General features: G+C 35.9%; 1 protein-coding gene across 5 annotated transcripts; it reads left to right on the top strand.

The window, feature by feature from the left end:
- Positions 1–4,035: 4,035 nt before the first annotated feature.
- Positions 4,036–11,195, top strand: LOC125557468. Of its 5 annotated transcripts, none has more exons than XM_048720110.1 (9): positions 4,036–4,258; positions 4,526–4,552; positions 5,128–5,169; positions 5,397–5,432; positions 5,861–5,899; positions 6,229–6,279; positions 10,110–10,154; positions 10,227–10,301; positions 10,911–11,195. In XM_048720110.1, exons 1-9 carry the CDS (start codon positions 4,055–4,057, stop codon positions 11,157–11,159), a joined length of 768 nt encoding a protein of 255 aa, XP_048576067.1. In that variant the 5' UTR covers positions 4,036–4,054; the 3' UTR covers positions 11,160–11,195. The 5 variants fall into 5 exon arrangements, with proteins under 5 accessions (XP_048576067.1, XP_048576068.1, XP_048576066.1 ...); XM_048720111.1 differs by having other exon boundaries at positions 4,523–4,552; positions 5,864–5,899; XM_048720109.1 differs by having other exon boundaries at positions 4,523–4,552.
- Positions 11,196–20,354: the final 9,159 nt, after the last annotated feature.

Raw genomic sequence — 20,354 nt, 5'->3', positions numbered from 1 at the left:
CCATCATCATCACTAACGCTGCCAACAGTTGAGTCATCACTTTCTAAATCTCTGCCTCGGTTGTCTTGTGGATCACCATTGGCATTGAAATCAACAGTCGTATCATCACTTTCATTGTTTACTGATTGGTCATGATCTGTCTCATGGCTATCCATGGAACGATTTCCTTCGTGATTAACCACACAAGATTCGGGGGGGAAAACAGCATGGTGTTCAACATTGACAACCACTGTTTCTTCAGTACCTTTGGGTAGGTACTGTTGTGAATGCTGTCGCACTGTTCTCTTGTCACGCAGTTTTCCATGGCAAATCCTGCAGTAACAGGGACGATATGATTTTTGTTGTTTTCCTGTTTGATCTGTCAAAAATAGTAATAGATTAATTACAAAATTATAGCTGATTTCGATGTATCGCGATGATCAGTTTTGGGCTTTTCTGTTCCATCTGTTAAAAAATTCTGAGCCAATCAGAGTCTCGTTTTGTGTATAGATACGACAGAAGCAACAAACGTAACCACAGGGAAACCACAAGAGCCAAGGCTATGCAGATGTGATATCCATTTCATTAGCAAACTCAACCTGATTGAGTCATTGTAAAATTAAATCCATCCTGCAAAACAAACATCGAAATAGAATTTCTAGAGTAAATAATAATACAGGGAAAACTATATTTTTCGAAATGACGAGATATTTAGATTCAAAACACCGGGGAAGAGGTACACATGAGAGAGCTCACCTTTTTCAATTTTATCCATGAGTAAAAAGAAGCAACTCGAACATTATTTTGTCGTGAAAGCCTATCTTAATTCCACGCGTCTATCGCGTAAAGATCCCTTAGGATATTCTCCAACACGTAAGAAGCGCCAAGTACAGAGAGATTTAGTGAACACACGTGTTCCAGTTTTAGCTTCTTTCCTGTGTGCGATGTAAATATCGAGCCCGCAATGTTTGCGGTAAGCTAGCCACGTACTGCACATGCGTGGATCTCAGATTTCTTCCCGCCAATTTCCTCTTCTTTTCAACGTTCAAGCTCTACAGGCGCGTTGTTACGGTGGATGCTCTATTTTTTTATCTTATCTCAACACTACCTTCGTAAACCATGTCTTCGAGTTCAAAGGTAAGGTCATAATACACAGACCATATACCGTATTAAGCTTTCAAGCGCTGTATTCTCCAAACATTCGATGCTTTTATGTTTTTTCTCTTTGCGCACCAAAACTAGAGTACTCATGATGCATTCGTTTCAGTGGCGAATCCAATCTGCTTGAATCACGTTGAAATAACTACCACAATAACAACCACAATCACGAATTACTGATTGAATAGACACGCAAACTATAATTCTAAGTTAATCGTTCTCTCAAACCACCAACAAATATCACAATAGCTCTCAGATCCCATTCAAAATAATCTCATAAACAACCAACACACAGTATTGTTCGTATTTGGTTCCCAGTTGTCGCTTACTAGAGCTTTAACTGTATTTTTTTTACTTCAAATATAAGCACTTGTTTTGAGTACTACAACGCACAAATTTACAATATTCTGATCAATATTTTTATTTCGTCATTAGTGTATAAAACTACTATACTAAACTTACATTGTTGTTCTTTCTACTGTAGGTCTCTTGTGATTTGAGTGCCAAAGAATTCTTAAAAATACATGGTCTTGAAGACCATATTACTGAACTGGTTGAGAGGGAAAAGGTGAGTCAAAAGTTTTGGAGAATATCAGTTTAAACATGAGTTTCCACTATAAATGGGAAAGCTTCTCCCACCCCTGGCCCAAGAACAATCAGTTATCAATCAGCCGTCAATGAGTCAACGTGAAAGAACAATTGCTCTGAGCACAAAATTCAAATGTTATATTCTAAACCAAATTAAATAGCATTCCTAAAATGTTTCTATTTATCATGTCATACCAAGCTGTGTGCACTCTAAAATATGAGCATTTTCGTCACAGCGCTAGAATAATTTATGCAGATGCGCTAGATTATGGATAACGCAAAATTTAAATTTTGCACCGAAAACGTGGACAGAGTGGACAGCAAAATCATTAATTTATCAATCTACTAACACAAATGTCTTTTTATCTGTGTAAAAATAGTTTTATTCAAACCAACTGAGGCTCAGAGATAAGCATTTTTACAGGAGACTTTGTGACTGCTAGCATGTCAGTGTTCTGATTATAATTGCAAATTCGTTATAGCAGAACCTTGTGTTTAAGCCTTCAGTGCCAAGCCTTTTATATTTAGAGCAATGCAGTGCCAATTCTATCACCCCCCCCCCCTCTACTTTGCAGACACAATTAGATTTGACTTTCAGCCTCCAGCCTTGATTATGCAATTTCCTTTTAAATATTATACGATTTAGGGTGTTACAGATTTACAAAATAGTGGTACCTCTATCGATTGGTTACAATTTATGAATTGGCAAATCTCTCTAAAAGTACAACTTCTAATTGTTCCTTATTGTATGTAAATGCATGTTCTCTTGCAGTTCACAACTGTTTCTGACCTGAAGCTGATTTGTGAGCTGGGAAAGGATGATTTCAAAAAAACTGGGCTGCCTATGTGTGTAGCAATTAAATTACAAAAGGCGATTGAAAGTTTGGATAAAGGTAAATATAAACATTTGTGGCTAGCTTGTAGTCCACATTCTCTTACATGTATAGAAACATGTAATTTAGCTACATATACTGTACTACATTTTATATTTTTCCTTTTATTGCAGTATTTAAATGCAAGCCTTTAAAAGCAAATCTAAATGGAAATATTTCTGGTTTTTTTTAGGCAAAGAACTCAAGACATCACTGGACTCCACAACAAAAGCAAACAAGATACTAAAGAAGACTGAGCTCATCAAGTTGAGCAAAAAGTCACTTGAAGCGCAATTAGCAAATTCCAATTGGAATGAATTTAACAAGCGCCTGTCTACACTTGTAAACATTAATATTTCCAGTGGAGATGGCTCCGGACGCGTAACACTACGAAACCGCCGCTTCCTACGTGCGTACACACCAGCCTTACCAACCATACCACAGGCGCCGTCAGGGGCCCCAGCAAAGACGCCATCAATGGCTCCAGACGCCCCATCCCCGCCCTCTCAAACATGTCACCATACTAATAGGACGGCGACACCAGCCACCACACCAGGTGTTCCCACCCCTGACCTCGCCACAGCCGCCCTAGCACTACAAGTATCGCCTGAAGAACCTGACGCTGCTGAAGAGAAGCAAGGACCCTCAACACCTGAAGCGATGACTCTACCATCCCCACCCAACGCAGCGGCACGCCCCCGTCGCACCATACGACGACCCAAACAGTTTGAACCTGAGACAGGGACATGGACCGAATGAGTCCTCACCCCTATGCCCCACCATCATTGTGACATTGGTCCTCGGACTGGGGGGGATGAAGGGACTACCTCTGACCGATCCGATGGCTCAAGAAGACCGCTGACAGGTCTCCCCGGTCGGCCATCTTGGATCACGGTCATTCGTTATGCTCCGAGATACAGAGACACACTGACTCTTATTCGTAAGTTTGTTACCTTAGATGATTAGCCAATTGTTTGTATTAGGTATTCATACGTTTGTATATCGATTTGTATTGTAGAATCGTATCATCGTTTGTGATTAAAGACCATAAACAATCAACAATCGAGGAGTTTTCTTCAGACGAAAGTTGTGTGATAATTTGGGTGGATTATTATTGTTCCAGGATGACTAATGAAGTGATTAGAAATTCAATTCGACACCTGTGTGGTCTAGAATGGTCACAATAACTGTCACCTATGTGTCTCTCTTTCAGGATACTGACCTTTCCACCTTTGAACTCTACATCTTGAATTCTGTTATTTCAATTTTTCTCTAATACTGAATTAAGGCTACTGCCTAGTGTGATCAATTTATTTTATTGTTTGAACATGAATTCAAATATTAAATATGTTTAAAAAAACATTCAAAGTAAGCACATGTTATGTGAAACTGACCCAGATGTACTTTACAAAAAAAAGATATTTATTTTGCCTCTGCAGTGGGAAGGAAGCTGGGCCATGAGAAAAAACCATGGCACTGATAACACTCAGGCCCTCCAAAACCGTGGCTTAGCCGAGAGTATTATCACAAATCCACAAATATCCGCCTTGTATGGGCGCTTTGAGGTGCCAGGCCACGGGATTGTAGAACTTAATGAGAAGACAGCATCGAAATTCATTGCTGCCAAGCTTGCTCATATGAGGAAGCCCTCTTCATATGAGGTTTGTGAAAAGAAGAACATGGTTTTAATTTCTGTCCTTACATACCAATTTCATGTTTACACTGTGATAATGTGTATAAGATAAAACAGTGTGCAACCTTAGTTAAAAAGGGGTATATACTGTAGATGATGTATACAGCATTTGCTGTTTGTTTAAATTGCATATATTTTGGGTTTGTTGGGTAGAAATTAAGGATTTATCACACATTGAGGATATATGTGAGGAGTGTTGAAGTATTTTTTTAATTGTTTTCTTTTTTTTTAGAAGAAGTACAATTCAAGTAAAGCTACTAATGTAAGTTATATATTTTTGAAGAATAATGTTTGCATTTACTTAACAACTGATGTTGGCTGCTACGAGCCTAAGCCCTCCAATCTGACTTGCGTGACACATGGGTTTTTAGGCTATGAAACCCTGGGCATATGAATTGAAACCCCTTTGAATCAAGAGGAAATTTAATCAATCCTACAATAGAATCTTTTATATTTCTAGGGTATCAAACAATGCTGGGTAAGTTGTACTTTTGTAAATTGTTTGGGGTTCTAAGCATTCAAAACAACAACAAAACAACAGCGTCACATAAGTCAGATTTGCACACTATCAAAATATACTTTCCTTCTAACAATTTTCCTTTATAAAATTACTACCTTTGAATAAAAAGATATTCCAGCAACGTTTCCACAACCCTTAGAAAGGTAAACTCTAACCAACCCTTTTCTATTGAAAAAAAATGTTGCATTGTTTTCTTATTAAGGTATTACCCCTTCTAGAAAGAACAGAACTCTTATATGATTATCAAGCCATTCTTAACTAAAAGACATATTCTAAATTGTACAGTTACATCTAAAAGAGGTATTTTACTCTTCTAGGAAAAGGCTGATTCAGATGAAGAGGGATCTTCTGTCAATGACGTAAGTGTTGATAAACTGTTTCCTCGAAGTCACTTAAGGGATATATTAGGAATTTCATATATATATATATATATATATATATATATATATATATATATATATATATATATCAACTGAAAGCACTCTCAGCAATCATGTAAGTAGTTTGTTACACTGTTTCGGAATACAAAATACAATGTGTGAGTTCAGAAATTCTTATTAACTCTATAATATTTTATCTTTAAAAGGACACATCAAGGGCACCATTGAAACGTCGCTCTAATGTAAGTAATCTTTCAATATTTGCTTCCTACTCTTTTCTTACTAATGTGTACATATATATGGTAGCACCTATTTCCAACTGAAATTTAATGTATGGCACACAAACCCTTCTTTACCTCACTAATTTCACATTAACCTGGATCAGAAAGCCAATACAATTTGCTTCGTATTAGCCTGACGCTCTAATGTAAGTAATCTTTCAATATTTGCTTCCTACTCTTTTCTTACTAATGTGTACATATTATATGGTAGCACCTATTTCCAACTGAAATTTAATGTATGGCACACAAACCCTTCTTTACCTCACTAATTTCACATTAACCTGGATCAGAAAGCCAATACAATTTGCTTCGTATTAGCCTGACATTGGCAGGAGATATTACAAACACCTGGTAATTGGACCTCAGATTTTCTTAACTGATTTTTTCAGAAGAGCAACAAGGAAGGTGAAGGTGTGAAAGCGAGAAAGGTATAGATCCAATACCATTCTTCTTTTCTATTGTATGATTCAAATTGTGTTCAGTAATTCAATAACAAGTCACTCAAAGCATCCATTTCCATCTGCAAACTCAAGCATGTAACTGCATAGGTCCTTTCGATTAAACATTGTTGATAAAGTATCATACTTAAATTGTGCATGGTTATTGTGAGGTTAACTTGCAAATAGACCATGTATTTTTTAACACAATAATATGCAAAGGAGAGGCTGATGGACATCCTTTAAGTCTTGATTGCAAAGGGTAACAATTGTAGATGGTATTTGGAACTTATCAGCCCATTTTCTTTCCATTTTAAAAGCATGCAAAAACAAGTGAAGGACCAGAAAATGAAAAGTTGGAGGTGGCTAAGGTAATAAAAGTGTGTAGTAATACAGTACCGCTCACGAACATAGGGACACTGTTCGCGAAACTTTCGCGAACAACGTTCGCGAAATTCGCGAACATATAGACTGTTCGCGAACACGCTGTTCGCGAACAGATGCAAAATAAACGGTTTGACGAACGGTAACGTGTGATCCAGGGCTTAATAACAGCTGGAACAGCGAAAAGCCATTTATTTGACAAAGACTTGTATTAGACAGAATATAAGTTTTGGAATGAATGCCGATCGCTTGATATTCCTTGAAGATTTTCGAATGTGTGTTAACTGCTAGCGAATACTTTTAAACAGCGGGAAGCCATTTATTTGACAAAGCAAAGACTTGTACTAAACACGGGAGAATTAGTTTGAGGAGGGAATGCCGATCGCTTGATATTCTTCAAAGATTGTCGAATGTGTGTTAACTGCTAGCTAATACTTTGAAAAGCGGGAAGCCATTTATTTGACAAAGCAAAGACTTGTACTAAACACGGGAGAATTAGTTTGAGGAGGGAATGCCGATCTCTTGATTTTCTTCGAAGATTTTCGAAATGTGTCCGAAAACTGCTAGCGTAGACTTAATAACAGCGGGAAGCCATTATTTGACAAAGACATGCAATAAACACAGGAGAATTAGTTTGAGGAAGGAACGCCGATCGATCGCTTGATATTATTCGAAGATTTTCGAAATGTGTGAAAACTGCTAGCGAAGACTTAATAACAGCGGGAAGCCATTTATTTGACATAGACATGTAATAAACACATGAGAATTAGTTTGAGGAGGGAATGCCGATCTCTTGATATTCTTCGAAGATTGTCGAATGTGTGTTAACTGCTAGCGAATACTTTGAAAAGCGGGAAGCCATTATTTGACAAAGCAAAGACTTGTACTAAACACGGGAGAATTAGTTTGAGGAGGGAATGCCGATCGCTTGATTTTCTTCGAAGATTTTCGAAATGTGTGAAAACTGCTAGCGTAGACTTAATAACAGCGGGAAGCCATTATTTGACAAAGACATGCAATAAACACAGGATAATTAGTTTGAGGAAGGAACGCCGATCGATCGCTTGATATTATCCGAAGATTTTCGAAATGTGTGAAAACTGCTAGCGAAGACTTAATAACAGCGGGAAGCCATTTATTTGACAAAGACATGTAATAAACACATGAGAATTAGTTTGAGAAAGGAATGCCGATCGCTTGATATTCTTCGAAGATTTTCGAATGTGTGAAAACTGCTAGCGAAGACTTTTGAACAGCGGGAAGCCATTATTTGACAAAGCAAAGACTTGTACTAAACACGGGAGAATTAGTTTGAGGAGGGAATGCCGATCGCTTGATATTATTCGAAGATTTTCGATTGTGTGAAAACTGCTAGCCAATCCTTTTAAACACTGGGAAGCCATTTATTTGACAAAAACTTGTATTAGACACGGGAGAATTAGTTTGAGGAAGGAATGCCGATCGCTTGATATTCTTCGAAGATTTTCGAATGTGTGAAAACTGTGAGTAGTAGTCGTTTGTGTTCGAATACATGAGTCAGCGACAACATGCTCTACTATAAATGTCTTCTTTTCGGGTTTTGTAGAATATCAAGCGATCGGCATTCCTTCTCCCGTGTTTATTACAAGTATTTGTCAAATAGAATTTCAAAATTCTTCGCTAGCAGTTTTCACACATTCGAAAATCTTCGAAGGATATCAAGCGATTGGCATCCCTTCTCCCGTGTTTATTACAAGTATTTGTCAAATAGAACTTCAAAATTCTTCGCTAGCAGTTTTCACACATTCGAAAATCTTCGAAGGATATCAAGCGATCGGCATTCCTTCTCCCGTGTTTATTACAAGTATTTGTCAAATAGAATTTCAAAATTCTTCGCTAGCAGTTTTCACACATTCGAAAATCTTCGAAGAATATCAAGCGAGCGGCATTACTTCCCCAAACAAATTCTCCCGTGTCTAATACAAGTCTTTGCTTTGTCAAATAAATGGATTCCCGTGGTTCAAAATTCTTCGCTAGCAGTTTTCGCACATTCGAAAATCTTCGAAGAATATCAAGCGATCGGCATCCCTTCTCCCGTGTTTAGTACAAGTCTTTGCTTTGTCAAATAAATGGATTCCCGTGGTTCAAAGTTCTTTGCTAGCAGTTTTCGCACATTCGAAAATCATCGAAGAATATCAAGCGATCGGCATTACTTCCCCAAACAAATTCTCCCGTGTCTAATACAAGTTTTTGTCAAATAAATGGCTTCCCAGTGTTCAAAAGGATTGGCTAGCAGTTTTCACACAATCGAAAATCTTCGAATAATATCAAGCGATCGGCATTCCCTCCTCAAACTAAAGAGATGGCTTTCCGATGTTTAAAATTCTTCGCTAGCAGTTTTCACACATTCGAAAATCTTCGAAGGATATCAAGCGATCGGCATTCCTTCTCCTGTGTTTATTACAAGTATTTGTCAAATAGAATTTCAAAATTCTTCGCTAGCAGTTTTCACACATTCGAAAATCTTCGAAGGATATCAAGCGATCGGCATTCCTTCTCCCGTGTTTATTAAAAGTATTTGTCAAATAGAATTTCAAAATTCTTCGCTAGCAGTTTTCACACATTCGAAAATCATCGAAGAATATCAAGCGATCGGCATTCCTTCCCCAAATTAATTATCCCGTGTGTAATACAAGTATTTGTTAAATAAATGGCTTCCCGCTGTTCAAAAGTATTCGCTAGCAGTTGTCACATTCGACAATCTCCGAAGCATATCAAGCGATCGACATTCCTTCCCTCTTCGAGGCAAGCTTTTGAGAATAAACTAACTTTTTTGCCTGTGTCTGCCCTCGTAAATCCACGATCGAATCCTTCGCATGCTTTGGCTTTCATCCGCCATCTTTATCGTCTTTATTTCTCAAACTTGAAAGTGTCTTGTCTTGATCGTCTACGGATAATTGAACTGAAGGCATATCAGACTATAACTGAATTTGTTGTTTCTGATTTTAACGATAACCATAGCTCTCAGCTGACTTTTACACGAACAATTTATTTGAATCGCTTGCAGAACTCCTGTATGTATTTTAAGTGAGTATAAGTACTGTAAGTTTTCGGTTACGAGGTACGAGTTCCCGTTTGTCAAACGGTTTGTCCCGGTCTGTTCGCGAACATTGTGTTCGCGAACATCAGCTGTTCGCGAACGTTGTTCGCGAATTTCGCGAACAGTGTTCGCGAATTTCGCGAACGTTGTTCGCGAATTTCGCGAACGGTGTTCCCGAATTTCGCGAACAATTTCGCGAACATATGTCCACATGTTCGAGAGCGGTACTGTAAGTATATTTGGTAAAGATTGAAGACCAGAAGAATCAATAAATATTTCACTCTTTTCTTCTTAAGACTTTTTCAGGGCAAGACTTTAATAAGACTTCTTCAGAGTCAGTTTTTGGTGCACTGTATTCATTCTTCTGGTCTATGATCACAACTATTTAAAGACCATAGGCCAGGTAACCTTGGAGCTACGCTCTGTGAAATAAGAAAATTAATTTTGTCTTTTTGTTTTGATTCGGTAAGAATTGAAAATACCTATTATGATTCGTGCACTCATGTGCCAAACTAAAACATTTTACCAAATTAAAACTTCTTGTTGCAATTTCATTTAACACTATTATTTTTGCCACTACTATATTTTTTATATTTGATAATATCAAAGACTGCTTTGTAGTTTTTTTAGGTAAAATCCATAGGAACTTTACCAAACCTCAGCTGCAAGGAGGGTGAATAACTTCCCGACTTTTTTATATTTTTTTATGTTTATGTCTACATATTTTGTTTCACATAGGCTAAAGACCAGGAAGAAGAAACTGAAGAGGAAGAGGATTTAGAGGTAGACACAGAAATATGCTAGAATCACTTGAACTTTTTAGGGCCAAAGTCAATTCTGTTTATTTTATTTCAGGAAGTGTCTGAGTATGAAATGAGAGTGGCAAACAATAGACAAGCCAACAACAATACATTGATCAACCTTGGATTTGTAAGTTGATCCAATGCTCAAATCTAATACATTCATTTAACTCCTCAAAGACCAACTGCACAAGCAAATTTGTCACAATGAACATTTAATGGACATTTAATTGTGCCAAAAAACACCAATTTTTAATTTGCAATGTTCATTGACTAAAAGCTAGCATGTTTGTTTTTATTTGGCAATGAAAATTTGACAAAAGTAGGAACATTGTTCGCGTAGATATCTGAACAATGAAACTTTGTCAATGGAAAATATCAATGAAAATTTGCTCGCATATATACCACTAACTACATGATCAATGTAAGTTAGTGCCATCACTAGCTACATGGTCGATGTAGATGCCACTGTCCACTTGCAAGATTTTCTATCATAGATGGAACCTCAGAAATTTCGGGTTAATGACCGCTGACAGGCCTTTTTCATTTTATTTATAAAGATCATTATATAAAATGTTTTAAAAATACATAATGTACAGTACCTCAAAACAAGTTGGTTAAAAGAATTATATAGCAAACTAGCTGCAGCAGAGATGCCAGATAATAAGCAGGTTGTATTATAAAGTTTAAAAATAACCATCAATTTTTTCTGATTACTTATTCATGCATTCTCTTCCAGATTCCAAAAGACAAGGCAATGCTGGTCGGACTGTTTTATATTGGCTTAAAGCGAAAGGAAGATGCCCAGATGGCTGTGCTTAAGAGACATCTTTCTAAACTGAAAATAGCTGCTCCCAAAAATACAGAGAAAATTACAGCATTGCAGATGATTGGGAAGGAAGTGTTCAATTCAAAGAAGGTTGTAAGAGTGGATCAAGAAAGGCCCATTGCATTTTCAAATCTAAGAAGAACAACTAAGGACGACTAGATGTGCTTGATGTACTATAATTTTCCTTGTGTTGCTGCACAGGAGTTGTAGGAAAGATGGGAAAGTTTAATACATTACAATTTATGGCTTTTTTTGGCGAAACAATATTATATGAACAATTTTTTCAAATTTAAATATTTTTTAGATATATTTTAAAATTGTTGAAATGATGAAAAAAAATTATATTTTGAATTATTTAATGGAGCTATATTTTACATTACATATGAAATTATGAAAATAGTGTGATCTACTAAGCATATAATTGCTATATGTCAACAGTACTTCAAGATTATTGTAACTTGAATTTATGAAATTTATATACATATTTTTTAATTATATGACAATTTTTCAAAATTAAATATTTTTAGATATATTTTTAAATTGTTGAAATTATGAAAAAAATTATTAATGGAGCTATATTTTACATTGCATATTAAATTATGAAAATAGTGTGATCTACCATGCATATTTTATATTGCTATATGTCAACAGTACTTCAAGATTATTGTAACTTGAAATTATGAAATTTATATGTTTTTTAATTTTAAGCCTACAGTATATCACAATATTTTTTCTGTAAAATATTGAAGATCCGCACAATTTCTAATGTTTTTACAGCCTGGGATGGGAGAATTAGATGGGATATTTACAAACAATCTACAAGATATTTCCAGCCCCTCTTGGAAGATTTACATACTACCTACTAGATATTTCCAGGCCCTTGTTCAATATTTACATACCATTTACTTGATATTCCCAGGTGATCGTGGAAGATTTACACGCTATCTACAAGATATTTCCAGGCCATCGTGGAATATTTACATACTATTTACAAGATATTTCCAGGCCCTGGTGGAATATTTACATACTATTTACAAGATATTTCCAGGCCCTGGTGGAATATTTACATACTATTTACAAGATATTTCTAGGCCCTCGTGGAATATTTACATACTATTTACAAGATATTTCCAGGCCCTCGTGGAATATTTACATACTATTTACAAGATATTTCCAGGCCCTCGTGGAATATTTACATACTATTTACAAGATATTTCCAGGCCCTGGTAGAATATTTACACGCTATCTACAAGATATTTCCAGTCGTCTTCTATGATTTACAAGATATTTCCAGCCCTTTGCAATCAAGATTTACATATTATTTGCGAGATATTCGCTAGATATTTACATAGATAGGATTCAAACATTATTTAGCCAGGACTAAATTTACATACTATTTACAAAATATTTCCAGACTAATCAAAGATTTTACATACTCTGTAAAAGTACATTTATCTAGTGTTTTAGATTTACAGTCTATATGCTGACTATTTACATACATGGTGTAAGATACGATTTTTCCAGTGTTTCCTTCAGCAATGCCACGTTAGTCTTTCGTTGCGGGCACTTGACTACTAACGCAGCGACCCGAGTTCGATTCCGGCTGATAGCCTCTTTTTTTTTCTTTCTTTTTTGTTTTAAATATCGATACTTAATTATACTGTTCTTGGTGTGTCATGACATAAAAAGAAGGTATAGGGACATTTTTATGTACTCTCAGCATCTTTGATGTGCTCATGCTTTGTTCAGGATCCTGTACATATTTTATGCACACAAGAACTAACTAGATTCCTTGGATAAATTGATTAAGTAAATTCTAACATAGAGCATAGCGCTCGATAGATTGATATACCTTTTTTTCCGAGTATACTGTTTTATTTTTCCTAATGTTACTTTTTGGAATTTACATTCGGAAAACAAATTATCGATTGTAACCTTTTGGAGGTTACACTCGTAAAACAAATTCCCGAATGTAACCCTGAAGCTTTTCCAGAATGTAACCTCCAGTCCTATGGTGACTTTGCTTGGGATAGTTTACGATACCAATAGTATTAAAAGTAATTTTCATTACAATTCCCTTCAGCAATGCCACGTTGGTCTTTCGTTGCGGGCACTTGACTACTAACGCAGCGACACGGGTTCGATTCCCGCTGATAGCCTATTTTTTTTTCTTTCTTTTTTTTTTTAATCTCAATACTTAATGATACTGTTCTTGCTGTTGCTAGCCTATTTTTTTTTCTTTCTTTTTTTTTTAAATATCGATACTTAATTATACTGTTCTTGGAGTGTCATGACATAAAAAGAAGGTATAGGGTTATTTTTATGTACTCTCAGCATCTTTGATGTGCTCATGCTTTGTTCAGGATCCTGTACATATTTTATGCACACAAGAACTAACTAGATTCCTTGGATAACTTGATTAAGTAGATTCTAACATAGAGCATAGCGCTCGATAGATTGATATACCTTTTTTTCCGAGTATACTGTTTTGTTTTTCCTAATGTTACTTTTTGGAATTTACATTCGGAAAAAAAATTATCGATTGTAACCTTTTGGAGGTTACACTCGTAAAACAAATTCAAGAATGTAACCCTGAAGCTTTTCCCGAATGTAACCTCCAGTCCGATGGTGACTTTGCTTGGGATAGTTTACTATACCAATAGTATTAAAAGTAATTTTCATTACAATTCCCTTCAGCAATGCCACGTTTGTCTTTCGTTGCGGGCACTTGACTACTAACGCAGCGACCCGGGTTCGATTCCCGCTGATAGCCTATTTTTTTTTTCTTTATTTTATTTTTTTTTAATATCGATACTTAATTATACTGTTCTTGGTGTGTCATGACATAAAAAGAAGGTATAGGGACATTTTTATGTACTCCCAGCATCTTTGATGTGCTCATGCTTTGTTCAGGATCCTGTACATATTTTATGCACACAAGAACTAACTAGATTCCTTGGATAACTTGATTAAGTAGATTCTAACATAGAGCATAGCGCTCGATAGATTGATATACCTTTTTTCCGAGTATACTGTTTTATTTTTCCTAATGTTACTTTTTGGAATTTACATTCGGAAAAAAAATTATCGATTGTAACCTTTTGGAGGTTACACTCGTAAAACAAATTCCCGAATGTAACCCTGAAGCTTTTCCAAAATGTAACCTCCAGTCCGATGGTGACATTGCTTGGGATAGTTTACGATACCAATAGTATTAAAAGTAATTTTCATTACAATTCCCTTCAGCAATGCCACGGTTGTCTTTCGTTGCGGGCACTTGACTACTAACGCAGCGACCCGGGTTCCATTCCCGCTGATAGCCTATTTTTTTTTTCTTTATTTATTTTTTTTTAATATCGATACTTATATATACTGTGCTTGGTGTGTCATGACATAAAAAGAAGGTATAGGGACATTTTTATGTACTCTCAGCATCTTTGATGTGCTCATGCTTTGTTCAGGATCCTGTACATATTTTATGCACACAAGAACTAACTAGATTTCTTGGATAACTTGATTAAGTAGATTCTAACATAGAGCATAGCGCTCGATAGATTGATATACCTTTTTTCCGAGTATACTGTTTTATTTTTCCTAATGTTACTTTTTGGAATTTACATTCGAAAAAAAATTATCGATTGTAACCTTTTGGAGGTTACACTCGTAAAACAAATTCCCGAATGTAACCCGGAAGCTTTTCCCGAATGTAACCTCCAGTCCGATGGTGACATTGCTTGGGATAGTTTACGATACCAATAGTATTAAAAGTAATTTTCATTACAATTCCCTTCAGCAATGCCACGTTTGTCTTTCGTTGCGGGCACTTGACTACTAACGCAGCGACCCGGGTTCGATTCCCTCTGATAGCCTATTTTTTTTTCTTTATTATTTTTTTTTTAATATCGATACTTAATTATACTGTTCTTGGTGTGTCATGACATAAAAAGAAGGTATAGGGACATTTTTATGTACTCTCAGCATCTTTGATGTGCTCATGCTTTGTTCAGGATCCTGTACATATTTTATGCACACAAGAACTAACTAGATTTCTTGGATAACTTGATTAAGTAGATTCTAACATAGAGCATAGCGCTCGATAGAATGATATACCTTTTTTCCGAGTATACTGTTTTATTTTTCCTAATGTTACTTTTTGGAATTTACATTCGGAAAAAAAAATATCGATTGTAACCTTTTGGAGGTTACACTCGTAAAACAAATTCCCGAATGTAACCCTGAAGCTTGTCCCGAATGTAACCTCCAGTCCGATGGTGACTTTGCTTGGGATAGTTTACGATACCAATAGTATTAAAAGTAATTTTCATTACAATTTCCTTCAGCAATGCCACGTTAGTCTTTCGTTGCGGGCACTTGACTACTAACGCAGCGACCCGGGTTCGATTCCCGCTGATAGCCTATTTTTTATCTTTATTTTTTTTTATATATCGATACTTAATTATACTGTTCTTGGTGTGTCATGACATAAAAAGAAGGTATAGGGACATTTTTATGTACTCTCAACATCTTTGATGTGCTCATGCTTTGTTCACGATCCTGTACATATTTTATGCACACAAGAACTAACTAGATTCCTTGGATAACTTGATTAAGTAGATTCTAACATAGAGCATAGCGCTCGATAGATTGATATACCTTTTTTCCGAGTATACTGTTTTATTTTTCCTAATGTTACTTTTTGGAATTTACATTCGAAAAAAAAAATATCGATTGTAACCTTTTGGAGGTTACACTCGTAAAACAAATTCCCGAATGTAACCCTGAAGCTTGTCCCGAATGTAACCTCCAGTCCGATGGTGACTTTGCTTGGGATAGTTTACGATACCAATAGTATTAAAAGTAATTTTCATTACAATTTCCTTCAGCAATGCCACGTTAGTCTTTCGTTGCGGGCACTTGACTACTAACGCAGCGACCCGAGTTCGATTCCCGCTGATAGCCTATTTTTTTTCTATATTTTTTTTGTTTTTAAATATCGATATTTAATTATACTGTTCTTGGAGTGTCATGACATAAAAAAAAGGTATAGGGACAATTTTATGTACTCTCAGCATCTTTGATGTGCTCATGCTTTGTTCAGGATCCTGTACATATTTTATGCAAACAAGAACTAACTAGATTCCTTGGATAACTTGATTAAGTAGATTCTAACATAGAGCATAGCGCTCGATAGATTGATATACCTTTTTTTCCAAGTATACTGTTTTATTTTTCCTAATTTTACTTTTTGGAATTTACATTCGGAAAACAAAAATATCGATTGTAACCTTTTGGAGGTTACACTCGTAAAACAAATTTCCGAATGTAACCCTGAAGCTTTTCCCGAATGTAACCTCCAGTCCGATGGTGACTTTGCTTGGGATAGTTTACGATACCAATAGTATTAAAAGTAATTTTCATTACAATTCCCTTCAGCAATGCCACGTTAGTCTTTCGTTGCGGGCACTTGACTACTAACGCAGCTACCCGGGTTCGATTCCCGCTGATACCCTATTTTTTTTCTTTATTTTTTTTTAATATCGATACTTAATTAAACTGTTCTTGGTGTGTCATGACATAAAAAGAAGGTATAGGGACATTTTTATGTACTCTCAGCATCTTTGATGTGCTCATGCTTTGTTCAGGATCCTGTACATATTTTATGCACACAAGAACTAACTAGATTCCTTGGATAACTTGATTAAGTAGATTCTAACATAGAGCATAGCGCTCGATAGATTGATATACCTTTTTTTCCGAGTATTATGTTTTATCTTTCCTAATGTTACTTTTTGGAATTTACATTCGGAAAAAAAATTATCGATGGTAACCTTTTGGAGGTTACACTCGTAAAACAAATTTCCGAATGTAACCCTGAAGCTTTTCCCGAATGTAACCTCCAGTCCGATGGTGACTTTGCTTGGGATAGTTTACGATACCAATAGTATTAAAAGTAATTTTCATTACAATTCCCTTCAGCAATGCCACGTTAGTCTTTCGTTGCGGGCACTTGACTACTAACGCAGCGACCCGGGTTCGATTCCCGCTGATAGCCTAATTTTTTTTCTTTATTTTTTTTTTTTTAAATATCGATACTTAATTATACTGTTCTTGGTGTGTCATGACATAAAAAGAAGGTATAGGGGCATTTTTATGTACTCTCAGAATCTTTGATGTGCTCATGCTTTGTTCAGGATCCTGTACATATTTCATGCACACAAGAACTAACTAGATTCCTTGGTTAACTTGATTAAGTAGATTCTAACATAGAGCATAGCGCTCGATAGATTGATATACCTTTTTTTCCGAGTATACTGTTTTATTTTTCCTAATGTTACTTTTTGGAATTTACATTCGGAAAAAAAATTATCGATGGTAACCTTTTGGAGGTTACACTCGTAAAACAAATTCCCGAATGTAACCCTGAAGCTTTTCCCGAATGTAACCTCCAGTCCGATGGTGACTTTGCTTGGGATAGTTTACGATACCAATAGTATAAAAAGTAATTTTCATTACAATTCCCTTAAGCAATGCCACGTTAGTCTTTCGTTGCGGGCACTTGAATACTAACGCAGCGACCCGGGTTCGATTCCCGCTGATAGCCTATTTTTCTTTCTTTTTTTTTTTTCAAATATCGATATTTAATTATACTGTTCTTGGTGTGTCATGACATAAAAAGAAGGTATAGGGACATTTTTATGTACTCTCAGCATCTTTGATGTGCTTATGCTTTGTTCAGGATCCTGTACATATTTTATGCACACAAGAACTAACTAGATTCCTTGGATAACTTGATTAAGTAGATTCTAACATAGAGCATAGCGCTCGATAGATTGATATACCTTTTTTCCCGAGTATACTGTTTTATTTTTCCTAATGTTACTTTTTGGAATTTACATTCGGAAAAAAAATTATCTATGGTAACCTTTTGGAGGTTACACTCGTAAAACAAATTCCCGAATGTAACCCTGAAGCTTTTCCCGAATGTAACCTCCAGTCCGATGGTGACTTTGCTTGGGATAGTTTACGATACCAATAGTATTAAAAGTAATTTTCATTACAATTCCCTTAAGCAATGCCACGTTAGTCTTTCGTTGCGGGCACTTGAATACTAACGCAGCGACCCGGGTTCGATTCCCGCTGATAGCCTATTTTTCTTTCTTTTTTTTTTTTCAAATATCGATATTTAATTATACTGTTCTTGGTGTGTCATGACATAAAAAGAAGGTATAGGGACATTTTTATGTACTCTCAGCATCTTTGATGTGCTTATGCTTTGTTCAGGATCCTGTACATATTTTATGCACACAAGAACTAACTAGATTCCTTGGATAACTTGATTAAGTAGATTCTAACATAGAGCATAGCGCTCGATAGATTGATATACCTTTTTTCCGAGTATACTGTTTTATTTTTCCTAATGTTACTTTTTGGAATTTACATTCGGAAAAAAAATTATCTATGGTAACCTTTTGGAGGTTACACTCGTAAAACAAATTCCCGAATGTAACCCTGAAGCTTTTCCCGAATGTAACCTCCAGTCCGATGGTGACTTTGCTTGGGATAGTTTACGATGCCAATAGTATTAAAAGTAATTTTCATTACAATTCCCTTTAGCAATGCCACGTTAGTCTTTCGTTGCAGGCACTTGACTACTAACGCAGCGACCCGGGTTCGATTCCCGCTGATAGCCTATTTTTTTTTTTTTTTTTTTTTTTCAAATATCGATATTTAATTATACTGTTCTTGGTGTGTCATGACATAAAAAGAAGGTATAGGGACATTTTTATGTACTCTCAGCATCTTTGATGTGCTTATGCTTTGTTCAGGATCCTGTACATATTTTATGCACACAAGAACTAACTAGATTCCTTGGATAACTTGATTAAGTAGATTCTAACATAGAGCATAGCGCTCGATAGATTGATATACCTTTTTTTCCGAGTATACTGTTTTATTTTTCCTAATGTTACTTTTTGGAATTTACATTCGGAAAAAAAATTATCGATTGTAACCTTTTGGAGGTTACACTCGTAAAACAAATTCCCGAATGTAACCCTGAAGCTTTTCCCGACTGTAACCTCCAGTCCGATGGTGACTTTGCTTGGGATAGTTTACGATACCAATAGTATTAAAAGTAATTTTCATTACAATTCCCTTCAGCAATGCCACGTTAGTCTTTCGTTGCGGGCACTTGAATACTAACGCAGCGACCCGGGTTCGATTCCCGCTGATAGCCTATTTTTCTTTCTTTTTTTTTTTTATTAAATATCGATACTTAATTATACTGTTCTTGGTGTGTCATGACATAAAAAGAAGGTATAGGGACATTTTTATGTACTCTCAGTATCTTTGATGTGCTCATGCTTTGTTCAGGATCCTGTACATATTTCATGCACACAAGAACTAACTAGATTCCTTGGATAACTTGATTAAGTAGATTCTAACATAGAGCATAGCGCTCGATAGATTGATATACCATTTTTTCCGAGTATACTGTTTTATCTTTCCTAATGTTACTTTTTGGAATTTACATTCTGAAAAAAAATTATCGATGGTAACCTTTTGGAGGTTACACTCGTAAAACAAATCCCGAATGTTACCCTGAAGCTTTTCCCGAATGTAACCTCCAGTCCGATGGTGACTTTGCTTGGGATAGTTTACGATACCAATAGTATTAAAAGTAATTTTCATTACAATTCCCTTCAGCAATGCCACGTTAGTCTTTCGTTGCGGGCACTTCACTACTAACGCAGCGACCCGGGTTCGATTCCCGCTGATAGCCTATTTTTTTTTCTTTATTTTTTTTTAAATATCGATACTTAATTATACTGTTCTTGGTGTGTCATGACATAAAAAGAAGGTATAGGGACATTTTTATGTACTCTCAGCATCTTTGATGTGCTCATGCTTTGTTCAGGATCCTGTACATATTTTATGCACACAAGAACTAACTAGATTCCTTGGATAACTTGATTGAGTAGATTCTAACAAAGAGCATAGCGCTCGATAAATTGATATACCTTTTTTTCCGAGTATACTGTTTTATTTTCCTAATGCTACTTTTTGGAATTGACATTCGGAAAAAAAATTATCGATTGTAACCTTTTGGAGGTTACACTCGTAAAACAAATTCCCGAATGTAACCCTGAAGCTTTTCCCGAATATAACCTCCAGTCCGATGGTGACTTTGCTTGGGATAGTGTACGATACCAATAGTATTAAAAGTAATTTTCATTACAATTCCCTTCAGAAATGCCACGTTAGTCTTTCGTTGCGGGCACTTGACTACTAACGCAGCGACCCGGGTTCGATTCCCGCTGATAGCCTATTTTTTTTTTCTTTATTTTTTTTTTA

Source organism: Nematostella vectensis, chromosome 12 (genome assembly GCF_932526225.1).
Source record: "Nematostella vectensis chromosome 12, jaNemVect1.1, whole genome shotgun sequence".
NCBI lineage: Eukaryota > Metazoa > Cnidaria > Anthozoa > Actiniaria > Edwardsiidae > Nematostella > Nematostella vectensis.
The sequence above is the reverse complement of the archived record's forward strand: the minus strand, read 5'-3'. Positions and strand labels throughout refer to the sequence as shown.

Bases quoted from the DNA above. Each gene is read 5' to 3' on its own strand.
- LOC125557468 (XM_048720109.1), top strand. From the start codon at position 4,055: ATGAGAAAAAACCATGGCACTGATAACACTCAGGCCCTCCAAAACCGT. The intron at 5,900-6,228 runs GTATAGATCCAA...CCATTTTAAAAG, and splicing joins AAGGTGTGAAAGCGAGAAAG to CATGCAAAAACAAGTGAAGG. The intron at 10,155-10,226 runs GTAGACACAGAA...ATTTTATTTCAG, and splicing joins AAGAGGAAGAGGATTTAGAG to GAAGTGTCTGAGTATGAAAT.